This window comes from Athene cunicularia (assembly GCF_003259725.1).
Source record: "Athene cunicularia isolate RWA chromosome 1 unlocalized genomic scaffold, athCun1 chr1_part2, whole genome shotgun sequence".
NCBI lineage: Eukaryota > Metazoa > Chordata > Aves > Strigiformes > Strigidae > Athene > Athene cunicularia.
In genome coordinates this window covers 12408142-12430788 of record NW_020799092.1, presented here as the reverse complement: position 1 = coordinate 12430788, position 22647 = coordinate 12408142, and the positions used below count along the sequence as shown (strand labels likewise).

Below are 22647 nucleotides of genomic sequence, written 5' to 3'. Positions count from 1 at the left end.
AAAAAAAAAAAAAAAAAAAAAAATATATATATATATATATATTTAAATGCTCTTTCCCTCATTCTACTGCCACCTCTACTTATTAACAATTTTTTTTTTTCTTTTTATCAAGAAGCAGTAACTTGGTCACTTCACCTCCTCATTGTCCAACGTGGCTGTTTAGCTATGCTCTGCAGCCAGAGCTGCGCATGCAGCGGTGACCATGCCACAGGCACAGCAGCAAGCAACTCTTCTCATCAATGGGCTCTGTGACAAGGCTTGCATGCTGTCACAACCTGGGGAGCCCCCAAATGGAAGGGAAGCTGCAATTCTTACTTTTGGCAATCTCCGCACTCGATCAGCCCATTGGTCTCCTTGATGGCTGGCTCATACACGAAAACAGGGTACTCGGTGTCACAGGGCTGCAAGGTGTCGTGCTTCTTGTGCTTGTGAGCTGCAACGGTAAGGAGACAAGGTGAGAAATGAAGGGCAGAGGATCCCTTAGAAGCGGTCTGCACTGAGATGGAAGCATTTAAGACTGGCAAGGTAGGCTGGAGGAGCAGCCCTGTGTGTCCCCGCTGTGATAGCAGCCAAGAGCGGGTGCCCACCAGAGAAGCAGGGGAAGGAGATGCTGCAGAAAGCAGCCAGGCAGTGATCACTGCTCCCACTAGGTGGGGTGGGAAAACCGGCCTATGTGAGAAATGCTCCCATTATTTCCACTCGCCTTCTCCAAGAAAGCCTGGAACCTATCCTGCCAAAGCTGCCGCGGTAAGGCCACAGCACCTGCAGCACCCCAGGGACCCCCGTGGCCAGTTAGGCAAGGGCATGTGGGCACTGGTACCTCTGCGTTTAAATGAGGGGGGGGTCTACCGAACCAGCAGCATAAATAGAGTCCCTCCTACCTAACCCAGCCCTGGTTCACACACTTTTTTAAACATTCAAAGCTGTGACTGGGCTGGTCCTCAGTGCCTGTGCTGGGGGATGTGTTCCTGTGGGGACCCTGCGTGTCTGTGGTGGGGTTCTCTATCAACTGGTAATCCTTCCTGAGCCCTCCAACATTACAGAGTGAGACCACAGGGGTTGAGTATGTGTCACAATAAAAAGAAAACACTGCCAGCAAACAGATCTGGCATGACACCACAGGAAAGCAGATGACAGCTCTCGAGGACGAGCAGAGACCCAGCTAATGCACAGCAGAGGCAGGGAGCAGCTGCTCTATGACTTGTCAATCACACTCTGTGGGACTCCCAAACTAATTTGGGGATGAGTGGGAGCTGAACCGCCTTACTGAGCCTCCCTTGAGGCTCCCTCCACAGGCATCCTTTCTAGGAGTTCAGCAAAGTCTGCCTTGCCTGAAACTACTGCCTTGGGCCCTTCTGGCAATTATTTTCTGCAGTTGAAGGTAGCAAAGCCAGCTCCTGCCTCTGTAAGACACAGGGGAATGTTGCTGATGGAAATGCAAAGCGTTGTTGCTAGGGCAGAGGTGATTGCAGCTCAGTCAGCAATAAGTATGAGAGATGGCTTCTACATCAGCTTTGGGGTTCACTCCATAGCCCTCCACACACACAGTATGGGGAGGTGGGGCAGGGAAGGGACTCCTGATGTGGAGGATGACCAGTTTATCCCTTCCAGCGGCGATGCTGAAGATTCATAGAAGAATGCAGCAACATAGGTTTTAATCAGTAAATGCATGGTAAGAAGGCACCAAGAGGGTATCCATGATTCTGATAGGTAATTTGCATCGCTGTAAAACCCTCACTGAGAGCTATGGTGTCCTCTCCCCCAACAATTCTGGAGCACACAGAAAGAGGCAGGCACCACTCCGCAGAGCTTGCCATCCAAACAACATAGATTACATGAGAGAGAGGATGATTTTCTCTAATTTTTCTCTCCACCATGGTGATCCAGCAGCACAAGACATCCATTAAGAACCAGGAACTGCAGCTCAGTCTCCCCTCTGGTGCCTTTCCCAGGTGAACATCATGGATACTCAAACTCCTCCTTGCAGTACAAAGTCCCCGGTAGTTGAGCCTTGTGCTTTTTTTCTGAACTCCCAAAAAAGTCATTCTCAAGACAGCCTCCTACTTAAATCCTCCCAGACTATGGGACCTACCTTTTAGTATCATGGTTAGGTTCATTTTGCACTGACCCAAAAGCACACAGGACTTGATTTCAGTATGATGCTTTGTTCTGCATTCACCCTGGATTCACACTAAATTAATCAAATAAATTCATCATTTCAGGGTCCAGCAGCAACTCTGTCACCAGCCAGGAGATGTCTGGCTGTGCTCTGTCACCACTTGCCATCCCTCTGTGCAAACCCCACACTGCAGAAGCATGGAAAAGCCTCTCCCATTTTTGCTAATGGGGAATGTCTCTGACTAGTACCTGTCACAGGATGAACAGTCCTGAGGACATTCAGGATAAACAGAAGATCCTGTTACTGAAGTGAATTTCAAAGGTTTAGAAATTTCTGATGAAACATGCAGAATATCCCTGTGGTAAGGAGAGAAGCTGCAAATGCTTTCCAGCACAGACCAGCTCCAGGTCTGGCAACTGTATTCTAGCCAGTGAAGTCCCTGATGGACTAAAGGAGTCTGAGGAACAGAGCGGAAGCACTTTCCTTCAGCCTTAATTCACTAGTGACTGGGAAAACAGCTCCAAACTCTGAAATGGGTGGCCAGACTATTGTAGTCTGTGCCAGGGACAGACCTTCTTAGGGACATGCTTGTGGCAAGACCACACATTGGTCCCTCAGCCACCAACCATCACTTTTGTGTTACCCCTGGATTCACAGCCCTGAGTGACCAGGGCTGTCACTGCAGCACAGCTGTTGATGATGGACTGTGCCAGTTCTTGCTCAGAACAGCTGTGATGACCACAAAGGTGAAAAGATGACCTGATAAAGTTGGGGCACAACTGTTTGCAAGAATTTAGTGTATTGCTTTTGTCAGGAGTGGCAAAGGGTCATGACATAGTGGAGACTTCATCCAGGTCCTCAATTTTCCCCTGTACCTGATAAAGAATTACAACCATCACTAGTTCCAGCTTCCTGGGGTAGTGTCACCAAAGCAGATGGAGTTCAAGCAATGTAAAAACCAGTGGTGTGAAGGTCAGGGTGCAGGGAGAGGGTGTATGAGACCATTGGTGTGGAAAATATGGGATGGAAGGAGATTTGAGGCCTCCCAGCCTCAGCCAGCATTGAATCAGAGCTGTCATGCTAGACTTGGTGGGCTTAGAGAACTGAGCTTCAAGGGGTAAGTCAACTAAAGAGACTGTGCAATCCACACCCAGGATACACCTGGCCAGCACAGGAGTAGAGAGGCAATGCTTGAGTGGGCAGTCTGGGCCAAACTATGCTGTGGTGGCACTCAGGAGCAGGCAGTGTATGTGGAGGTAAGCAGTGGGAAATGCACCAGGGTTAGTCCCTTCAGGAGCACTTTCGCCACTGGCAGTATGGCTAAGTCACTCACAGAAGCTGCATTTCTGTTTGAGTCTTTCATGACCATCTGCAATTTGACTTGCTCTGGGTTAACTTCATCACGTGCACCAAACTGTATTTTTAAACTCTGCTAAATTGTCTTAAGTCCCCTGCACAGACCATCTTAAATCAGTTTCTTGGCACAGGCTAAATGAAAAGAAGCCACTTTAAAATCTCTCAACTTCTGCACAAAGACCTATGACAGAGATTATGCTTAAGCCTACTGCCACTTAAATTGCTTGGAAGCAATGCAGCTGCAGCAGTATTGAAAAGTTCAGAGAAGCCCAGTAGCATATACATCATCAACAAAATGCTTGGGCTGAGCCTCTGCATGCACATGCTGGACATCAAAATGTTATCAGCACACTGAGAGTCTGGTGGTCAGGGATTAGTAAACAGTCAGAGGAGCTGATAACAAATTGCAAACTTTATAGCAAAGAGTGAGTTAATTCCAGGCTGTCGTTGCTACCATCTGCACTTCCAGAAAGACTTTGTCAGACATTTGGCAACCAATCCTTCTGAGTAGCAAAGGCAGTCACTGCGCCTTGTTGTGAACTATATAGTCCAGATTGTGAACTTTTTCTCACCAGCATAAATCATGCACCCAGGTCAGTGGATTTACTCTGGGACATGAGACAAAAATCTACCACTTAGTTACAAATAAAAACCACAGAATTTAATCAATTATCTTGTAAAGTATCCTCTGTGTACATTACCATGCACTCAAGAAGAAACTTTTGTGGGATAGAGAATTCTAGAAATAGTCCTTTCTAGGCTGCATGCCTTGGCTGAAAGTGATTTTGGCTTAATTAAAAGTTTTCAAACCTGTGGTGATGTCCATAAAAGCAGAAGTCCTTATAAACACAGAGGAATGAGATGCTGAAAGCAATGAAAAATCTGTGGAAGCAAACATGTCTTCTCACCAGCTCTGAAAAACAGATTTGCATGATGAGTGCAGTCTGAATATATTATGTCCATATTCCAACAGCAAGTCTCGCCTTCCCAGAAAGCAAGAGAACTTGGGAGCAGAAATAGGCTCAGTGCTGCAGAGCCAGAGTTGCACAGTCAGGCAAGGGTAAGCATTAGATCCCCAGCCGTTAATTCCTCTGCATATATCCATGAATAAATGTGTGCTCAATTTCTCTCTCATAAAATGTCTCCTTCTTTTAATATTTTTTGCATACAACAGCCTTGGCATGCAGTCAAGAAAACGTTAACATCTCTGGCAAAAATCTACAGCCCCTTCTCAACAACATGTGTGATCCATTTCTTTCAACCCCAATACTATTCTTTCACCCTGCTACTCCTACCCATGCATGGACACTAATTTTTTTCATCCGTGGACACCCTTTCTTTCTCTTCCTCTTGTTCATTCAGTAAAACACATTCAAACTGACTCATTTCTCTACCTCTGTCTCACACATATGTCTTGCTGGGCAGAGAGCAAATTGGCAAATATAAGCTAGATATGGAAGCAAGGAGATACAAACACAGCCACAGTCTGGACTCTGTCTTGAAGGGATTTCTAACTTGACTGTAGGAGTGGATTTATGAGCTAGAGCATATACTTATCAGTTGAACTGCTTGGAAATAGTTCTGCATTATCCTGGAGAACCAAACTGGGATTCATCAGAAGGAGCTAAGCCATGGGGTGTGGAAAAGATTTAAGTTGCCTCTTAATAACTGAAGTCTATGGGACCAGTATAGTTTTTCCTGCAAGAAGGTACGGGTTGGTCATTGGTTTTGGCAAAACAACTGAAAAGAACAGGACAGCTGGGAAGCAAAGTGAAGGACATGCCATGGTACACAGGCTACAGGCCCATCTATGACATGACTGATGGTGTTGTCTGTGCCTGCAGTCCCTGAGGAGTTTGGTGTGTCCCCTCTTTATTGACTTCTCAGGGACAGACTTTCAATCACCATCTCAGCCAGCTAAATGAGCAACAGCATTGTGTGCTAATCTGCAGTGCCAGGAAATTGAGCTAGGCACTGCCTTATCCCTGTCACACCTTTCTGCAAGTTCACCATTGTCCAAAAGATGGAAGAAAGACTGTCCTAGCCTGGGATTTATAGATAAATCATCTTTTCACCATTAAGTGGTTCTACTTACAGTGATGGAAGACAGCCTTGGCTGGAAGAGTCACAGGACACACAGACACACAATGAAGATGGAACCACATAGTTTCACATGATGGCCGTGCAACGAAGAGATGAATTTGCACATAGCAGTCATGAAGGTGATGTGGCAGAGAGACGAAGAAAACACAAAAGGAAATGGTGATAAGCAGGGCAGCAGTGAGAACGCCCCTCCCTTTTTCCTTGCATCTCCTCAAGCAAAGGCTAAATCAAACTGCAGCCATCTTAGCATCCCCAGATGCCTGCAGGAACACCAGGTCCACCTGTCCTCCAGCAAGAGCAGTCCCACCTGCACTGCCACAAGTACCGCTTGCTCATCTGACTCTTCCTCACTAATTTCTGCACGGAACCACTCCCATTATCCTGATGCATGTTAAGCAGCAGCCAGGGCTGCATAGAGGATAGATGCAACTGTTACCACCATCTCTGGTGACCCTCTTTGGAGGAGGTGAGTGGGACCTAAACAGTACCCAGACATTCGTCTGGTTCTCTGACTAGAAGGAAAGTTTGCTTTCTAAAAATTATTGTTTCCCCATTATGCCAGAATACTTCATACAGTGCAGAAGACTCAGCCCCACAGTCAGCAGGGAAGGTACCACTGTCTCCACTAAAAGCACCGTTAGTGCTGAATGATTAGTGGGGATGTAATAATGGCACCTATGTGGCTGCGCAGAGCACTCCTCACCTTTCCCTTTGGGTCACCTCAGGACCATTAATACCCCCCTGCCTGAGGGGGCAGAGATGGGACTGCAGAGACTCCCGGGATGTTTTTAGCAGGCAGCACTGCAGCTGCAGGACAGGTCACTGGATTTCAAGCCAGACATACCCCTCTGCTGCACTTTACTGCTGTGCAATACCATGTGCCATCTTCTCTCTTCCAGAGAGGGTCCAGTGGACAAGTGAAGTCCCTCAATGTGTTATGGAACCTTACAGGTTTCTGGCTAGCTTCCTGGGACCCCTGCTAGGTTCTGGAGAGCCTGCTGCTCCAGCACTGCTCTGTCCTGTCCTATAAGCCACCCTCAGGAAAGACTGGAAGGGAGTCTTTCCAACCAAAAGGCTTTGCAGCTGTTCTCTCTCTCATCCCACTGCACATAGGGTGGGGGTCCTCGGAAAGAAGAGCCTCACCTGGCCCCGGCAGCTACCCTGAGGAAAGCAAGCAACATGCTTCAAGACACACACACCTCACACTGACTGCTCTGGTGCTGTGGCAGCCTTAAATGGGGGTGGAAATGGGGGGAGATGGGGTGATGGTGGGACCTGGAAGCTGGATTCCAGTGTCCATGCAATGAGAGGTAGCAGGGCAGGTGGCAGGCTCCTCGTATGAGGGCAGCCTTCCCCATACAGCTTCTTCTGCCACCAATGGTGGTAACACTCACGTGCTATGGGGTGGCTGGACTCTTGTATACTCACCATCTGCCAAGTTGTCTGAGTGCCAGAAGCTACTCACGTTAAACTCCAACAGGAAGCTGTCAAAAGAGCAAGAACAGAGGATGCTTTTTCAGCTGCCTGGAAGGATGCAGGTGTCAGGGAGATGGCCCCGTCTCCCAGTGAGTATCAGTTCTAAAATGTTTACTACAAATTTGCTGGCAGTGGAAGTCTGAGATTTTTTTTTTAACTTTTTTTTTTCCTTTCCATGTGATAGAGTGCAGTTCTGTATCATGGGATTTGTACTGTGGAATATATGAATGGGTTTCTTCTTGAAGTACATACTGTGCAGGGGCTTCACCAGTGAAGGAAGAAATGAGTACAGCAGCCCCTGAGGCTGGGAAGGGATTCAGTCACCATGAGACCCACCTGAGGAGCAGGCACAGAGGGCCATCAGGGAGCCAGTACTCTGGCTACTCAGAGGTAGCTGTACGTCACACTGAATTATTCTGTACCAATACTCTCAAGCCCTTGGAGCTGGATCTTTTCCACTCCTTCCCTTTTGCACACCCAGTAACTGAGTAGCAGCGCTTTCATCCTAATTTGAGCTTGAACTCTGATTCCCCCCAGCAGTTTGAGGTGAGCCTGAAGCTAGAGCTTGATTCAAAGGCCTCGCCTCTCTCCTCCCTTGCCTGTCACTCAGAGCTGAGCTCTCTGGCTTCCCTCAGCCTCTGCCCCCTGCAAAATCAAGGTGTGCATTCATTCACCACAGGCAAAGGAGACAGGCAAAAGGACTCGGCATCAAGGATCTGCACGAGGCCCCAAGAGACCCGAGTCCTATTTCTGACTCCACCACGTTGTACTGAGTGACTTCAGGTAAATCCCAGACCCACTATGGGCCTCTGCCTCTCAAAATGGGAATAGTAATAGCTTTCTGTCTCCCAGGAGCAAGGCACTGAGCTGAATGTCAGGAGAAGGCTGAGAGCAATGCCCTGCACAGGGGCCTCTGCTTGCAGCTTTCTCAGCTCTCACCTCCATTGGTCTGAGCCTCCCAAACACCCCCATATTTTGATACTCACATGAGGAAATCACTGATCAGCCATTTCACTGTAGCTAGAAAGGCATAAATTGGCTGGAGAACAAAAGAAGAAATGAGAAATACCATAAGGATATGGCCAGAGAGTTTATAATTGTTATGCAGAACCCCATGTTTCAGAACAGTTCCCTCCACTGATCAGAGCTCTTGAAGACAGCTTGGAAATTCAAGGTCTGGGCATCACTGGAAAATGTTCAAAATACATCAAAAGCCTGCAGAGCTGCCTTGCTACTAATAATATCTTCTCACCCCCTCCTCATCAGGGTCAGGGAGTTTATCACAAATGTATGAAAGACTTTGAAGATGTAATTGCTTGATGATTTCTCTCCAGTATGGGTGACCTTGAGCTCAGAGCAGGAGAGAAACACAGCTAAATGGGACACCACCAGTTTAGGATGCTTTCATGTTCTGACAGCAAGTGGTGTTTCTGGGACAAGTGACAGCATTGCCCAGGATTTAGTATTATCTGCCATTGATTGATTGTTTAACTGTGCTTTCATCCAGCTTTTCCTCAAGATGGCATGACTTCTATCATCTTCCTTCTTTTCAGCTACAAATTAGAAATCCAGCATTGTCCCAGGGACAATTCATCTGCAGAGGATCCTGCTGCTTCTTTTCTTCCTGGTAACCATGTCTAATTTTCATCTTTCTCTCTTATAATCACGCCTGTATCCTCAAGCCCAAAACAGATGCAGCAGTTATAGAACACAAGATAATATGCCATTACTGCTAACTGACTAATCTTCAGCAAAAATAAGTCAGCAAATAGTAAAATGTATAATAGTTGGGGATTTGACTGATTTTTATGTATGTATACAAAAAATGGACTTTTCTTGTCCAGGGAAAAGGAGAGAGGGAGGTTGAATGCTCACCTTTTTATTCTCTTCCCAATTCACCTCAGTTTTGGCAGTTCACGTTTTGTGACATTTCATTCAGGAATCAGGATTGGAGGATATGATAAAGCATTTTCATTACAATCACAGTATTTTATCTATCCAGCTTAAGTATAGCCATTGCAAGGAACATATTATTGAAAATGTAACATGTTGTTAAAAACTAATATTTTGTTTAAAATTCTTTTACTGGAAAAAATTACAATGTCACGCTGTAAGAAGTACTTCCAGCGCACCACCTTTTAAAGTATCAAAAAATGATCATAACAGTAATAAACACATCCCTGTTTAGGGTTGCTTCAACTACTTTGAAGTGGCCTGAGTGCTGAGTAATTACTTAGTTCTGTCTGATCAAGGTGAGGTTAGGAAGGTGGAATGGGGTTACATTATTAGCTTGTATCAGTCTAAAGAGAGGTTGCACCTGGCTACTGGCAAAACTATTGACTCTGATAGTTTGTTCCCTGGGCTATCAGCATTTCTCAGCAGCTTTAACCCCTCTGTTGCTCCAAGCTCACTCAGGCTTCCTTGAAAGGCTGACAGCTTTCTCCCAGATGCTCTGTTCCCTGACAGTGCAACTCCCCTTTTTGAGCTACTGAATAAACCCACAACCTATAAAAGCATTCCTATTCATTTCAGCTGCTAGCTGCTTCCTTGGGTTTTAGGAGAATCCTGGCATAGTCTAGTTCCTGTCTAGGTCCCTCCAATTTTCAGTGAGATCCTATATGCCAATAGAGAGCCAAACTGGACACCACTGTCAGTGGCCATCACTGCCTCAGAAATCTACCTTAGATGAGTTTGGACACTCCCATCACTTGAAAGCAAACATCTACTACTCTTTTGGGGAATGTACTACATCAAGGTGTTGGAGATGTCCTAGGGGAAAGCCTCTGCAGCCAAGCTCAGAGAGGGCTGCATGCCAACAGATACGTACGCTGAGCAAAGGCCGGGCACCGCTGTGGTGGTGGTAGGGTACTTTGCACATCGCTTGATAATCATGCATGGTCACTCTGCAATCAAAACAAGCAAGGAGTCAAAAGCAAGCGATCCAACTGCTTATGGGACATCAGCTTTTTCTAAAAGATTTCCTGTATGGAAGAACTAAAGCTGTGGCCTGCTTACAGGTGTCTTTGCTGTTTGGCCAGTGCTGGATCTTGCAAAGCAGGAAATACCAGCTCTGGACTCATGTAACTGGGTCAGTACAGGAGGAAATAATGTCCCTGATTTCAGATGGTGAGTAAAGCAGGCTGTGAAGCAGGACAATTACAATCGTAACTACTTCAGGTCCCCCTAGTTCCTGTTTACAAACCACCGAAACTCTAAACTCTCTTTTGACATGGGCTGGGGGAGTGGACTGAGATGGGCAGAGGTATTTTTAGGAGAGAGAGAAATGTGCTCGTCCAGCTGCAACTCCACATCTGGGGTGCTCTCAGACAACTGCCCTAGAAAGGCTTTCCAAGTGGCAGGAGGAACTGAAGCACTTCATATCCAAAATGCCAAGAAGAGTTCCCCATAGCATCTTGCCCTGGAAAAGAGAGAGGAGCAGCTGCCTTCTGGCCACATAGAGATGGGGAATTACTGTCTCTTTCGGTGCTTTGCAGCAGGTGGAAGAGCAGGAAATAAGGAGAAATGGGGTGTGTGGTGATGATGGCTGAGGGAGTCAGGGGAGGGGACAGGTAGCTAAAGGAGCTCTTGTATCAAAATAAGAGAGTCACATGCATCAGGACATGCATTTTCCCCCGCTCAGGTGCTGTTTATGGGGACCAGTATGCTCTGACCCACACACCAGCTGAAGAAAGAGAAGTACAGTGTGGAGATCCCCCACTTACCGCCTAAACATGCCCATGTTTATCAGCTGGGTCATTACTGAGCCATCCACTGCACCAAAAAATTTTCCAATCTGTGAGCACAAGAAAGAAAAAACAGAATAAACTGACAACAGTAAAATTTCTAAATGCTCCATGGCTCCAGCCAATTCAGTCTGTCTGGAGGCCTACTACATATAACGAGTCTTTTATAAGGAGGTAATGTTGAGCTTTGTCCTTTGGCTGGCTGGAAAGCTTGAAGGAGGACTTCCCCTATCACCAGCTGGGCATCCTGCACTGTTCCTACCATGCTTGGAAATTATTTAGCCACATAAGTCCCTGCAGCTTGTGATAAAAAAAAAGGCAGACTCTCAGGCTGCAGAGACCCAGGCACATTGACTCACTGGAAGCCTGGGCTCCCCTGTAGGTTTTTGTGAATCCACGTGCTCTGAATCTGAACACCTGAGTCTCTTCTGCTTACGCATCTCTGCTAGCCCATGGCTGCAGTGGCTTTGGAAACCTCTGCTCTCCTGCTGCCCTAGGCAAACTGACTCACCATGTGTAAGTGTGCTGTACATATTTATTTAGGTAGCAAATGCAATTTTACAACTCACTGCTGTGCAAATTCCAAGCAGGCAGTAACCCAAACAACGCAAGACAAAACAGTCCATCCATTTAGCTTACAGACCATGCACTGGCACAGCCAGAGCTGTTGCACAGGCTCCACTCTAGCAAAAGTTGCATTTGGGGAGTAACAAAATTCCACTTGCATGCCTGGACTAAAAGCAGAGCTTGTGGCCCTCTGCTCCCATGTATGTTTTGGAGTCAATAACCTCAAACACAGTCTGAACCCAATTCTGGGAACACTGCTTTAAATACTTCTTCAAACAAACAACAGTTCTGGCTTTCCTGATTACTAAACCATGACAAATCCATTACAAAAATGCTTCAAACCGGCCAAGTCCACTGCTTTGTTTGCAAGCAAGTAAATAAAATACTCATAAATAATAAAAGTGCAGATATGAGCTGTCCTCCATCGATTTTCCTGGTTCAGAGGTCTTGACACAGTAAATAGCTCACATATGTTATGGAAGCATTCACGCAGTTTGGGGGGACATTTTACTTTTCAATTGATAGGCTAGCAGTCATTTAGCATGTATTAGCAGATGACAAATGACTTAATTTATTTGAGTGGGGCATTTCCACTAAAAAAAAAAACCCCAAACCTTAGGCAGATTTACCTAAATTCTTATGGTAATCATTCAACGGTAGTGTTACTGGTTATGAGTCTCTTCCCAACAGGCTTCAGAAAATGTTTCACTGTATAAATCGATACATAACATAAACTCCCCTTTAAGCATTTAGGCTGTAATCGTTTCAGACATAGTCAAATGTGTCTGAGCAAGCGGTAACTTTTTTCATCTCCCTTGCTCTTTCAATTTGATAGGATGGTGAGGAGGCCAGCTGCTTCCATTTAATCCAGCCTGCAGTGCCAGCAGGAGCCGGAGTGGTGTGATTTAACACAGTGCAAACTGCAGCTGGTGTGACAAGGGGAGGGTCCTGCTCTGTCCAAAGATGCTGATATCTGGCCGAATTTCTTCTGGTACCGTGTCATTCCTATAGGTACAAGTATGAGGAGCTATCAGTGTAATTGAGAGTAAGGCCTCGGGAATGTGTTCAGAAAAGCATCGGCAAACTGGTCTTTAACACCTAATCAGACATTCAAAGCTTGGTGCTCTTTTAAGTAGCTGTGCAGGTAGTAACACAGGAAAGCATCACTTGGCAGAAACCAAAGTAGTCCTTTACTGAAGTGATATTTTGCAAAGCGGCTCTCATTACAACCTGCTTCCTCCAGTGACTGGCTGCTACTCTCCCAGACATCCCTCTGCTGTGTTTCTCCTAAATCCGCTCTGGACAGGTTTCCACAGGCCCTTGCTAATTCAGACATTCACAGCATAAAGCATCGCCTCTGACATCTTGCATGACACATGCTGTATCACATCCCCCTGTAGCTGGGAATGTACAAATGCATATGCAGGCTATGCACAGGAAAGAGATAGATCCTGGAGCACACAAATGCCTCAAAAGTACATCACTGCAAACAGACATATATGTGTTCATGCCTTGCTGGCTCATTGAGCAATTTGCACTTTTGGTATGCACAAAAGCTATAGACAAATGGGATCTGCCAAATGGTCCAGGCTTTGGGTGAGTGGGTGGCCTCCTCACTGCATGGCTCAAAGAAGGCCAGGCCTTGTTTCTCCACAGCCTCTGCTCAGCCCTGGTAGGATCTTGGTCTTTTAGCTGCCAGCCTGCTCCCTGTCCCCAGAGTCCCACCTGGGCAGAGATTGCAGACATACCCTGCATGATGCCTCATAGAGAAGGCAGCAGTCCTAGAGAAAGAGGTTTACGCTTACCCAGGCATCTGAGTAGAAACACTGACCCAGGCAGCTGAGCCACTCTTGCTGGTCCTGGTGTCTGGTATGAGGCAGGGAGGGAGGGCAGTGAACTAGCTCACTTTTCCAGAAAGGCAAAATATCCATAAAAATCCAGGTATGGGTTTTATTTGGCATTATGATAAAGGATGCTCTGAGGGACGAGTGTGGGATGGGGCAGGGAAGGCCACATAGCAGCAAGTGACCCCACACAGCAACATCCAGGTGGCAAGCCTATGAAACGCAGGGTATTTAATGCTGCTGCTGTCTTGAATTCCCTGTAGGGTTTAACAGTTTGGACACTCATGATGCCACTGGCAAATAAAAGCTGTAATTGGAACAAGATAAAGAAATCAGAAGAAAAGTAGTGGTGAACTCTGATATCAGGGGAGGTAATAGCTAGAGGAAATGACAGCCTTGGTGCCTGCCAAAATGCCTGCTCTTGGAGGCATGTAGATAGTTTATAATTTACACAAATCCACTATAATGCCATGTTTCTGCTAGTCAGGTCTTTCAGAGATGAGCTTTTGGAAAAACCCATTTTCCATAAGATGCAGAAAAAATACAGAGACAGAGCCCAGGAGGGCAGTGCTGAGAACAAACAGTAGAGGTGGGAGCTAAAGGGTGTGTAGTTGCCTTTATGTATGGACACATGCCATAGGCCTCAGTAAAGCACCTTTGAAAATGCCATGGGGGTCAGAGGAGGAAACGACAGTTCTTAAGACTACCAGCACATCCTGAACATGCAAAAGGACCTGGCCTCCTAGAGCAGGGAGCCAATACAACTTTACAGCATTTTCCTCCCTTTTTTTTCAAGTTTTCTTTGCTTTTTTTTTTTTTTTTTTTTGGGCACTTTTACTGGAATATTCAGTGTGGTGACAGAAAAGAGGTTAGTTATTCCTTGCAGTATGCCCCCTCCTGTCTGTATCACTCCCTGGTGCCACTGATTCATTTTGCTTTGTGAGTCTCAATAGTTCTCATCTTGGCCTCTCTGAACTTACTGTGCACTGCCTGCAGAATTCACTCTCTCACCTTTTTCTTTTGCCAGCCTATTCTGAATATGCTAACCAACACAAGTCCAGATGGGAAACCATGGGACTCATATAGCTGACGTTTTCCATCTAAATATCCATCTAAAAATTCCTCTTCTTTCTTTTCTCCCCCAGCTACTTTGAGATCAATGACACTACTTCACACTTCACACCTTAACCAGAACTTGTTTAACCACCTCTTGTAAGGGACTCTGTACAAGGCTTTCAGAGAAACTGAAATGTAGTAGGTCATCCATTCTCCCTTATCTCCTGATTTACTTACACTTCCAAAGAATTATAGTTCATAAAAGATTTTCTTCCCTTATAGAAGGGTTGCTTGTCCCAATCACATCCATTTGGTGTTTTGTTACTTTATTTTTAATTTCCATTTCAACCTGTTTCTCACATCTTCAAGAAAGTAATTTCTGGGATCAGATATACTGCCTTCTGGAAATACAGATACACTATTTGTTAACTCCAGTAGTACAGCAGTTTAAATGAAACTCCACACTTCTGTCAGTTACAAAACTGCTTCATTTCCTATTTCTTCTGTAAGCCCACTTTAGCTATTAATTGCTTTGTATTTTATGAGACTGTTCCAACACATCACTTTCTGACATCCAAATCCATGGCCTTTTATTATTTTGAAACAAATAGCTCTGTGGTGAATTTACTGGAGAGCAGAAAAGTATAGCTAAACCATGCAGTGTGTGGCAGTGCTGACTTTTCCCAGGCTGTACTGGATGTCACATCACAAACTATGCCCCTTCAGCTCCCTAGAAATGGTCATGGAGGTGATGGCAGCAGCAGGAAAGGAAGAAATTTTTGTTACTTCTATTTTTATTACTATTCTGAGCTTTTTTCTTACTCTTTTCATGTCTGCAAGTTCAGTAAATCCTCCAGTTCTTTAAGCGTGCTCCTGTTTCCAATTTGCTTAAATGATTTCATCTTCATTTTTGCCTTTGATATTTTGCTCTTACCATCCCCTCAGTTTCCTTTCCTGAAGAATGCTTGCTCTGAATTCAGACGTGCTCAAAAGCACTTTTCCCTTCCCTTCCCTTCCCGTGTCAGGCGACGCCTGTCTTCTGGGATTGTCTCAAATCATCTTTCAGTAGCAGAAAGGAGTCTAATTTCCTAATTTCTGATAAAAAGATATTTTGACTAGTTCCTTCCTTATCACTGCAAACTCCTTCCTCACCTAGGATGTGCTGTCACTCTGCCGGGAGGCTTCCCCCTCACCACACAGCTGAATTTAATTACACCGCAGCCACCCTTATTACACAATTGAACTTCATTTGTTTTAACCAGCTCTGGAGGGTTATTTAGGAACATGCCAAGCACATTCTCCTCCTCTTATGCTCTCTTACCTCTGAAGGTCTTTTGGAAATGAGTATAAAGCCATTATTATCAATGAGGAAGCAATTCAGAATCTGCAGAGATGAAAGAGAAGCAACGTTAAAGACAGCTTTTCCCATGGTTGTCTGATATGTACCACTGTGTGCAGGATGGAGTGGTGTGGGCTTGTGCTTATGGCAACAGCCTCGGCATTTCCATGCCTAGCCCTACAGCTCAGCTACTACGGGTTTTACACAACTGACTTTTCCCTCTGCCTCCATTTTGAGGTATTTAGTTTGTGAGCTGTCTGTGACAAAGATTGTCTCTTGCCAGGGCTGTTTGCAGGCCTAGCAGGCTGTTAGCCACACTGAAGAAGACAAGGCATTCTGCAGAAAGAGACAGGATATTTGAACAGTACTTGTCTTTAATAAAACGGTATCTAATGCTTTCCATCATCAGATTTCAGGGTATTATAACCACTCATGAAATAACCCTCTCCTCACCACTGAGTATCAGTGCTGGTCTTATTTTTGTTTTGCAGAGCAGAAAATGGAGGCAGAGTTTAGATGAAAACCTTTAAATCTCATAGGTAAAAATTAGGATGCAGAGGAAACCCTATATGAATATGGAATTAAAATTCTCTGGTGATCCCACTCTCCAGGGCAGAGGAGCTCCTGTCCCAAATATGCCTAAGACCAAGGTTGAAGCAGTGATGTAAATCCAAAGAGGAGTGTCCAGCACACGTCATGCTGACAGCCACTCTCTTTGGAAGAGCTGGGATGCCAGTGAGACAGCCTTAGAGGAGATGGAGACTCTCCTGAGTCACTGGCTGGAATCCCCATGCCCCTGCTGACATCTCACAGCTGAGGGAGGGACCTAAACTGAAGGTTTGTCTCAACAACAAGAGGTCCTGCCCCAACTGTGCAACCTCTTCTGAGGAGATGACAGACAATACCATTTTGGGGGGGGAGACAGAGATCTCCACAGAGCAGGTAGTCAATCATACCCATCACAGGTACAGACAAGAAATCTGGGCAACTTACATCATCCTGACAGCTTAGTGGACAGGCACCATCCAAGGCACTGCACTGGAAAGGAAAAGCACGGAATTAACCATGGGCATGATTTCATTTTACAGTCTCCACCTTGGGACTGATGAGCTAAAGGTCTCCAGCATCCCATAGCTCTGCAGTTTAGCTGGCATTTCCACTGAGATGGGCTCTAAAGTGTGCACCAGTGAGAAACTAGGATGCATTTCAGCATCTGCTAGTATCTGGACTAAACACATGGCATGGTATTTTAGATCATGATTGTACTCAGGCAGGGATTTTATGTTGTTGCTGTTTGTTTCTTTATTCTCCAGGCAGATAATGATAAATAGGATGTGAACGGTGCTCATGTAGCCCAAGGCACCATCCATTTGTTTCATTTAGGATTTCTGTGTACTGAACTTGACATGTGTTTCACAACACTGAACCGGGTGGAGACATGAGGGGTTAAGTGGTGAGTAACAAAGCCCTTCAGGTGCTTATTTATTTCATAATTGTTCTGAGTTTGCTGTGGCTGCCTATGTCTCTCTCCCTGTGTTTCTTTTTAATGCTATTTTCCCTAGTAGTGGAGGGAAGAAAGCTGACACAGTGTTGCCATTTCTGTACACAGGGTCCCTTTCCTGACAGAGGTTTTCTGCAGTCAGGCAAGGACACTGATATGTGGACTAGCCTGTCTACTCTCAGCCAGCTGCCCTTTATTTCTGAAAAACCCTTATACATAAGCCTCACCCCCTTTCTGTATGATTCTCAGTGACAAGAGGTGAATTAGCCATATCAAACCACAAGAAGATCATTGCTTTCAGTTGGAATGTTTCTCCTCTTGAGTTTTGCAGAACAAAACCAAGAGTTTCATCTTTCTATCCCTCCTCTCAACTTCAGAGGAGGCTTGGAGATGCCTGTGTTTGTTTCAAGCCCTGGGGCTTCACGATGCTGCCTGCTCATGCTCCAACCCTGACTTGTTTTGAGGCTCTAGAGATGATGGTTTAAAAACATCCCTTTACCCACAGTTGCAAGAATCATCTCACCCCTGCCTCACCACAAAGCAGCATTGGGTTGTTTTGTCTCCCTGGATGTAACGTACAGAGGAGGCCCTGTACCCTAGTGGGTTTCTTCCTTTGGTCAGCAGAGAAATATGGTCACAATGAAACACTATTATCACCTTGGGGGATAACCAATACATTGTCCAGAGCTCAGAAATCAGAGCAGAAACCCAGGTAAAACAGAGTGGTTTCTCACAAGAAGGGCCCGTGTCTCATAGCATCTTCCTCAGCAGTGTGAGGACTGAGTCTCTCCACCACTGCTCTTCCAGACATGGAGAAGCTCCAGCAGTGCCTGGTAATGGACTGGCCATGCAGCAGCAGGAGCATGGTGAGGAGCCCTGTCTGAGGGCACTGACAGCTTGCAGGGAGCCCCTGTGGAGGGGAGCAGAGCTGAACCTGAGCTTCCCAGTTGCTCTGAGACCACATCTACTGCCTTATGGCATAGCTCCCTCCTCAGAGACCAGCCTACCTCACAGCTTCTTCCTGCTGTTGGTCAGGTCTCTGGAATGCTGTGACCCAGAGCTCTTTCAGCTTTGCCAAAGACACTTAATTACTGGGAAGACAAACACAGCCTACGACAGGCTTGGACTGTCTCCAGTGACTACAGACAAGGGACAGTGCCTAAAATACACTGGCACACAAATGACACAATTACGAAGCTGAGTTGTGGCGAGGCACGCTGGGATGCCTCCCTGTCCCCAGCTTTTGTCTACTTACATCACTGTCATTGGGCTAGGAGATGGGAGGCACAGCGTGGACATCCAGAGCGGCACAGCATGTGGTGAAGCAGGAGAGAGAGAAAACAAAATCTGTTAGTCATTCCTCTGTCAAACGGCAGTCAAGTCCTGGGAAACCATACGCAGGCTTTTTTCATGCCAGCACCTACCAGGGCTGCAACATGCAGGCACTTGGCACACAGGTCTCCTTTCAGCTTCTTTAATAAGTCTTCCCAGTTTCACTGAATCCCAATGGGGGCTTGTTTGTGTGAGAACTGCCTGGGTATGGCCCTCAGGAGATTTTTAAAAACAAAGCTCTCTGCTGATGCTTCAGGATGTGCTCACATACTTTGCAGAAGTCTTTTTAGCTCAGGTTAAGTTTATGTGATCTCCCACCTGCAAGGATGCTCCTGCCCCTGTGGCGAACTCTGGAGTTTTCCTCTTGCTTTTTCCAGCAATAGTTCCCAAAATTAGGATAACACTGAAAGCTTATCCCTGGAGCAAATAATTTTTTTTTTTTTTAGCAAGCTGGTAGCATTTTGTTACCTTTATCAAGATGTAAGAGAGGGCAGTAGATAGTTTTTATGTATGCTCAAAATTGCAAGATTTCCATGAGGTTTCTGAAAGGTTGAATGAGCACAAACATATTTCCACAATTAAATGTGTCATATGCAGCAGAGCTAATGCCAGGCCAGGATGCTGACACTGTCAACATGGCATTTGCAAAACAGACTCACAGCTCACATGGCATTAGTGCCGTCAAAGGATTACAGAAATGTGTGATTTCAAACTAATCTACTTCATAAATCTTTTAATATGAATTTCACAAAAGCCCTCAGCAAAATGCCATCATATGTGATGTAACATAGCATTGACCTAGCTGATGAAGAGTATTAAATTCTCTCTATGCATGACTGCTGATGGCTCCTACCTGTTGTGTGGCCATCCAAAACTTGTGTTGGAGCAACTCCAGCTTAATTTGTACACCCACCGCTAAGGGAAGAAAAAAAAGAGGAGAGGATGAAAGGAGGAATATGCAAGAGAGAGAAAGACAAACACAAGTTAAGAAAGGAAGAGTAAATATTTGTCCAAAGTGATAGGATGGAAATCACAATTGCAACATGCTTCCAAGTGTGAATGGTAAGTATTAGGGGATCAGTGCTGAGTCAGGCTGTCAAGTGAGAGTCAGAGGTTTAACAAGGTAGAGGAAAAGGGGACAGTGACTGTACTGAGGTACTGACACCTCCCTCCCACTAAACACTAGAGTTACAAACAAATTAACAGCAACAACAACAAAAATCCCACAAAAAACCCCCAGGAGAGTGAGCGCATGACCTTTCATCTTTGTCTTTTGTAGATTTGCCAGGCCAGAGCAGATGTTTCTGATCACCCCAGCCTCAAATCCTGCACCACACAGCATCAATCAGAAATAAAGTAGGCCAGTGTGAGGAATGGATTCATTCGAAAATCCACCTGTCTCAAGGGGATACCACAGCAATTTAGATTTCTTCTAAGCCACTACAAAAGCACAAAAATATGAATAGCACTTGACAGAAAAGTGTTGATTAGAAGTAGTGCTTTGGTACCTGGTCCCAGCCTAGTGCACACTGGGCTAAGCAAAAGTGTGTGTGTTTCTTAATGAAGTGCATCCTAATTTCTTGGCTTAATTTCTCTTCTATTCCCAGCATCATGTTGCTGAAGTAAGGCTTAGTGCCACAGGAGAAGAAATGGTGCAGGGTCTCCCTGACAGAATAACCTAGCTGTCCCCAGGCGGGTTGCCTACAAGCAAACCAGCACAGTCATGCAGATCCTAGCATGGTGATGGGGAACAACGGCTGTGTGACAACTAGTTGAATCCAAGAGCTCTGCAGCAATTACAGCCTCAAGCAGGACCTTGAAATAGAATATAAAGTGCAAGTGAGGGAGAAAAAGAAATACAGAGAGGGAGAGTTTGAGTCTTTTTTTCACAACCACCAATATCGGGCGGATGAAGTGTTGCTGTTTCTACAGATTTCCTCTGAATTAGCAGGAGCTTCAAAGGGGGGAACAGATCCTTTAAATCTGAATCATGCCGTGTGGGTGCTTTTAACTTAACAGTATGATCTGATGCTCTAATTCAGATGGGTATGAATTAAAACTGGAGTATGCAATGGCATATTTTCTTGCAGCAGGTACAAGAGACCCTAGCACCTAGCATCAGCTCTGGCTTTTATACCAGTGTCCTTGTCACATTCCCACTGCTGGTACATCTTACAAGATCCCATTCACAGGCACATTTCTTATCCAGCTCTCCCTGCTGTAGACTGAATCTGACTGCCTGTACGTGGGGGAAAGGAATGATCTGGTAGAGCTGCCTTGCCCCAAGCCTTGCAGAGCACAAACCAGACAAGACAAAGTATGCAAACAAAGGAGGAAGGACAGGGCTGAGTCCAGCCCAGGTGAAGATTCATCGGCTTCAGCTGGGCTATCGCAGGGATGGTTTGGCGTGGTGCCCACACTGACAAATCGGCAGTCTGTGACAGAAGGCAAACGGTGCTGTTGCTGCTGAGTCCGATGAGGCCCACGCATCTGATTTGGTATGTAGCTTTAAATAAATTCATAGTTATCCTTTAAAATCATCTCAAGAAAGAGTTATTCCCCTTATCACAGCAGATCACATCTATGGGACTGAGCATTACCCAGGACATACAGTTTTTATGAGACTTGAAGAGGAGTTGATAGCTACATAACACCCTGCCATGCAGAGACTCACTCAATGGCTCATGTTTTTGCCAGTGGGAACATCTAGCCTCAAATTGTTCTTCGAAGGGAACTTAGCTCCTGTTTGTAAATCCTTGCCTCTGCCCAGGATGTATGTACTGAACTCGGACAGAGCTGCCTGCAACATGAGGAAGGAGAGTATGAGAGGGCTTGCACTGGTGGCTGGTGGTTGGGACAGAAAGCAGTCTCACAGCTCTCTTCCTCTTTCCATATCACTCACAGCAATGTCTAACCTGTCTGTGCCATCTGTCAGCAAGCCTTGTCCTTTGGATGCAGTCTTTGCAATTCTAGCCTCCCTGTAGGGCATGCGCTTACTCATCTTCTCTGCACTATCCCTTTTTTTCATTCCCAGAGGCCCAGCACACATTTCTAGCTATTCCCCATTGAGCTGTGGTGAGCACCACTCTCCTCCTCACACCATGGCAAAGCTGGGGGTTATTCTGCCTGTCAGCCAGGTTTGTCTGGATGGATGGTACCCATCTGAGGGAACCATACGAGCGGGATTGCTCTAGGCTTCTGCCTGGCAGCACCACTCCTCACCAGTTGGTGTGGATTGGCAGCTCCCAGCAAGAACTGTGAGAAACTTCCACACATTCAGGTGACCTGAGGAAGACATGGGAGCTGAGGACAAACAGGTCACAAACACTCTCCCCGTGCTAGTAACAAATAGTTGCCTGGGTGCCTTCAGGCTGTTGGTGAGGCCAGGGAGAAAGGAGGAAAGCAGTGATTCAGTCTGAGCTAAGGATGATGCTACAGCACAGGTGAGAGGGAGACAACTGGAATAAAACCCTCTCTGCTTGTTCCAAAGTATAACTGATTGTTAATGAGCTTTTCACCCTGGTGGCAAAGAGTATGCTGTATGAGCAGGAAGATCTGAGGTCTGTGAAATGGTGAGTGGCCCTGGTGTGCAGAACATCAACAACCATAGAGTCCTTGGAGAGACCATGGCTAATAGTTTTATTACTAGTAATGTGCAAACAACTTGTGCAACCGTGGCATCCCCGCAATGAAATAAAACATGAGGACAAGCAATGCGGCACACCTTGCATAGTTAGATGTTGCTTCACCATGTCGACGAGCTACCCAGAGCTGTGCACAACTTCCCACCAGCAGACACCTTGCCTGCAAAGCCAAGCTGTGCCCACTGCACAGCTGGGGCTAGCCTTCTCCAGAGTCATGTGCTGCCATTCACTGTGGAGATAAGAGCCTTCCCCTCTACCTGCTCATCCCCCCATTGAGCATGTCTGCCTCATTAGCTCATCCTCTGCTTGTCTCTCTGTCCACCTTCACTGGCTCCTCTTTTTAATTATCTATACGCTGTTCTCATAAAGAGTTTTCCTTAAGATATAATTCTTGGGCCTGCCACATGACAAAAAGGCATAACAAGGAGTTGCAAGATTACATCCTGTAGAGTGCTTATCAAGATTTACCTTGCTACTCACAACCTGTTTTCATGGCAGCTGCTCCAATGGTTAAATAAAACCTGTGATTCAAATGGAAGAAGGTGCCAGAGCAGCAGAACAGCCCTG

General features: G+C 45.8%; 1 protein-coding gene across 8 annotated transcripts in view; it reads right to left on the bottom strand.

Annotated features, from left to right (window-relative positions):
- Positions 1-22647, bottom strand: part of CACNA2D4 (calcium voltage-gated channel auxiliary subunit alpha2delta 4) — a 130450-nt gene that overhangs the window by 5075 nt on the left and 102728 nt on the right. For 6 of the 8 annotated variants that reach the window (XM_026868373.1, XM_026868376.1, XM_026868370.1 and 3 more), the window contains 10 exons: positions 19290-19351; positions 18360-18374; positions 16597-16641; positions 15586-15648; positions 10777-10847; positions 9882-9957; positions 8041-8093; positions 7007-7062; positions 5571-5591; positions 316-433 (listed from right to left, as the gene is read on the bottom strand). In XM_026868373.1, the coding sequence (XP_026724174.1) occupies positions 316-433; positions 5571-5591; positions 7007-7062; positions 8041-8093; positions 9882-9957; positions 10777-10847; positions 15586-15648; positions 16597-16641; positions 18360-18374; positions 19290-19351 (580 nt within the window). Of the gene's footprint in view, positions 1-315; positions 434-5570; positions 5592-7006; positions 7063-8040; positions 8094-9881; positions 9958-10049; positions 10473-10776; positions 10848-15585; positions 15649-16596; positions 16642-18359; positions 18375-19289; positions 19352-22647 lie in introns of those variants that run through there. The other 2 variants (XM_026868372.1, XM_026868378.1) reach the window with 2 other exon arrangements.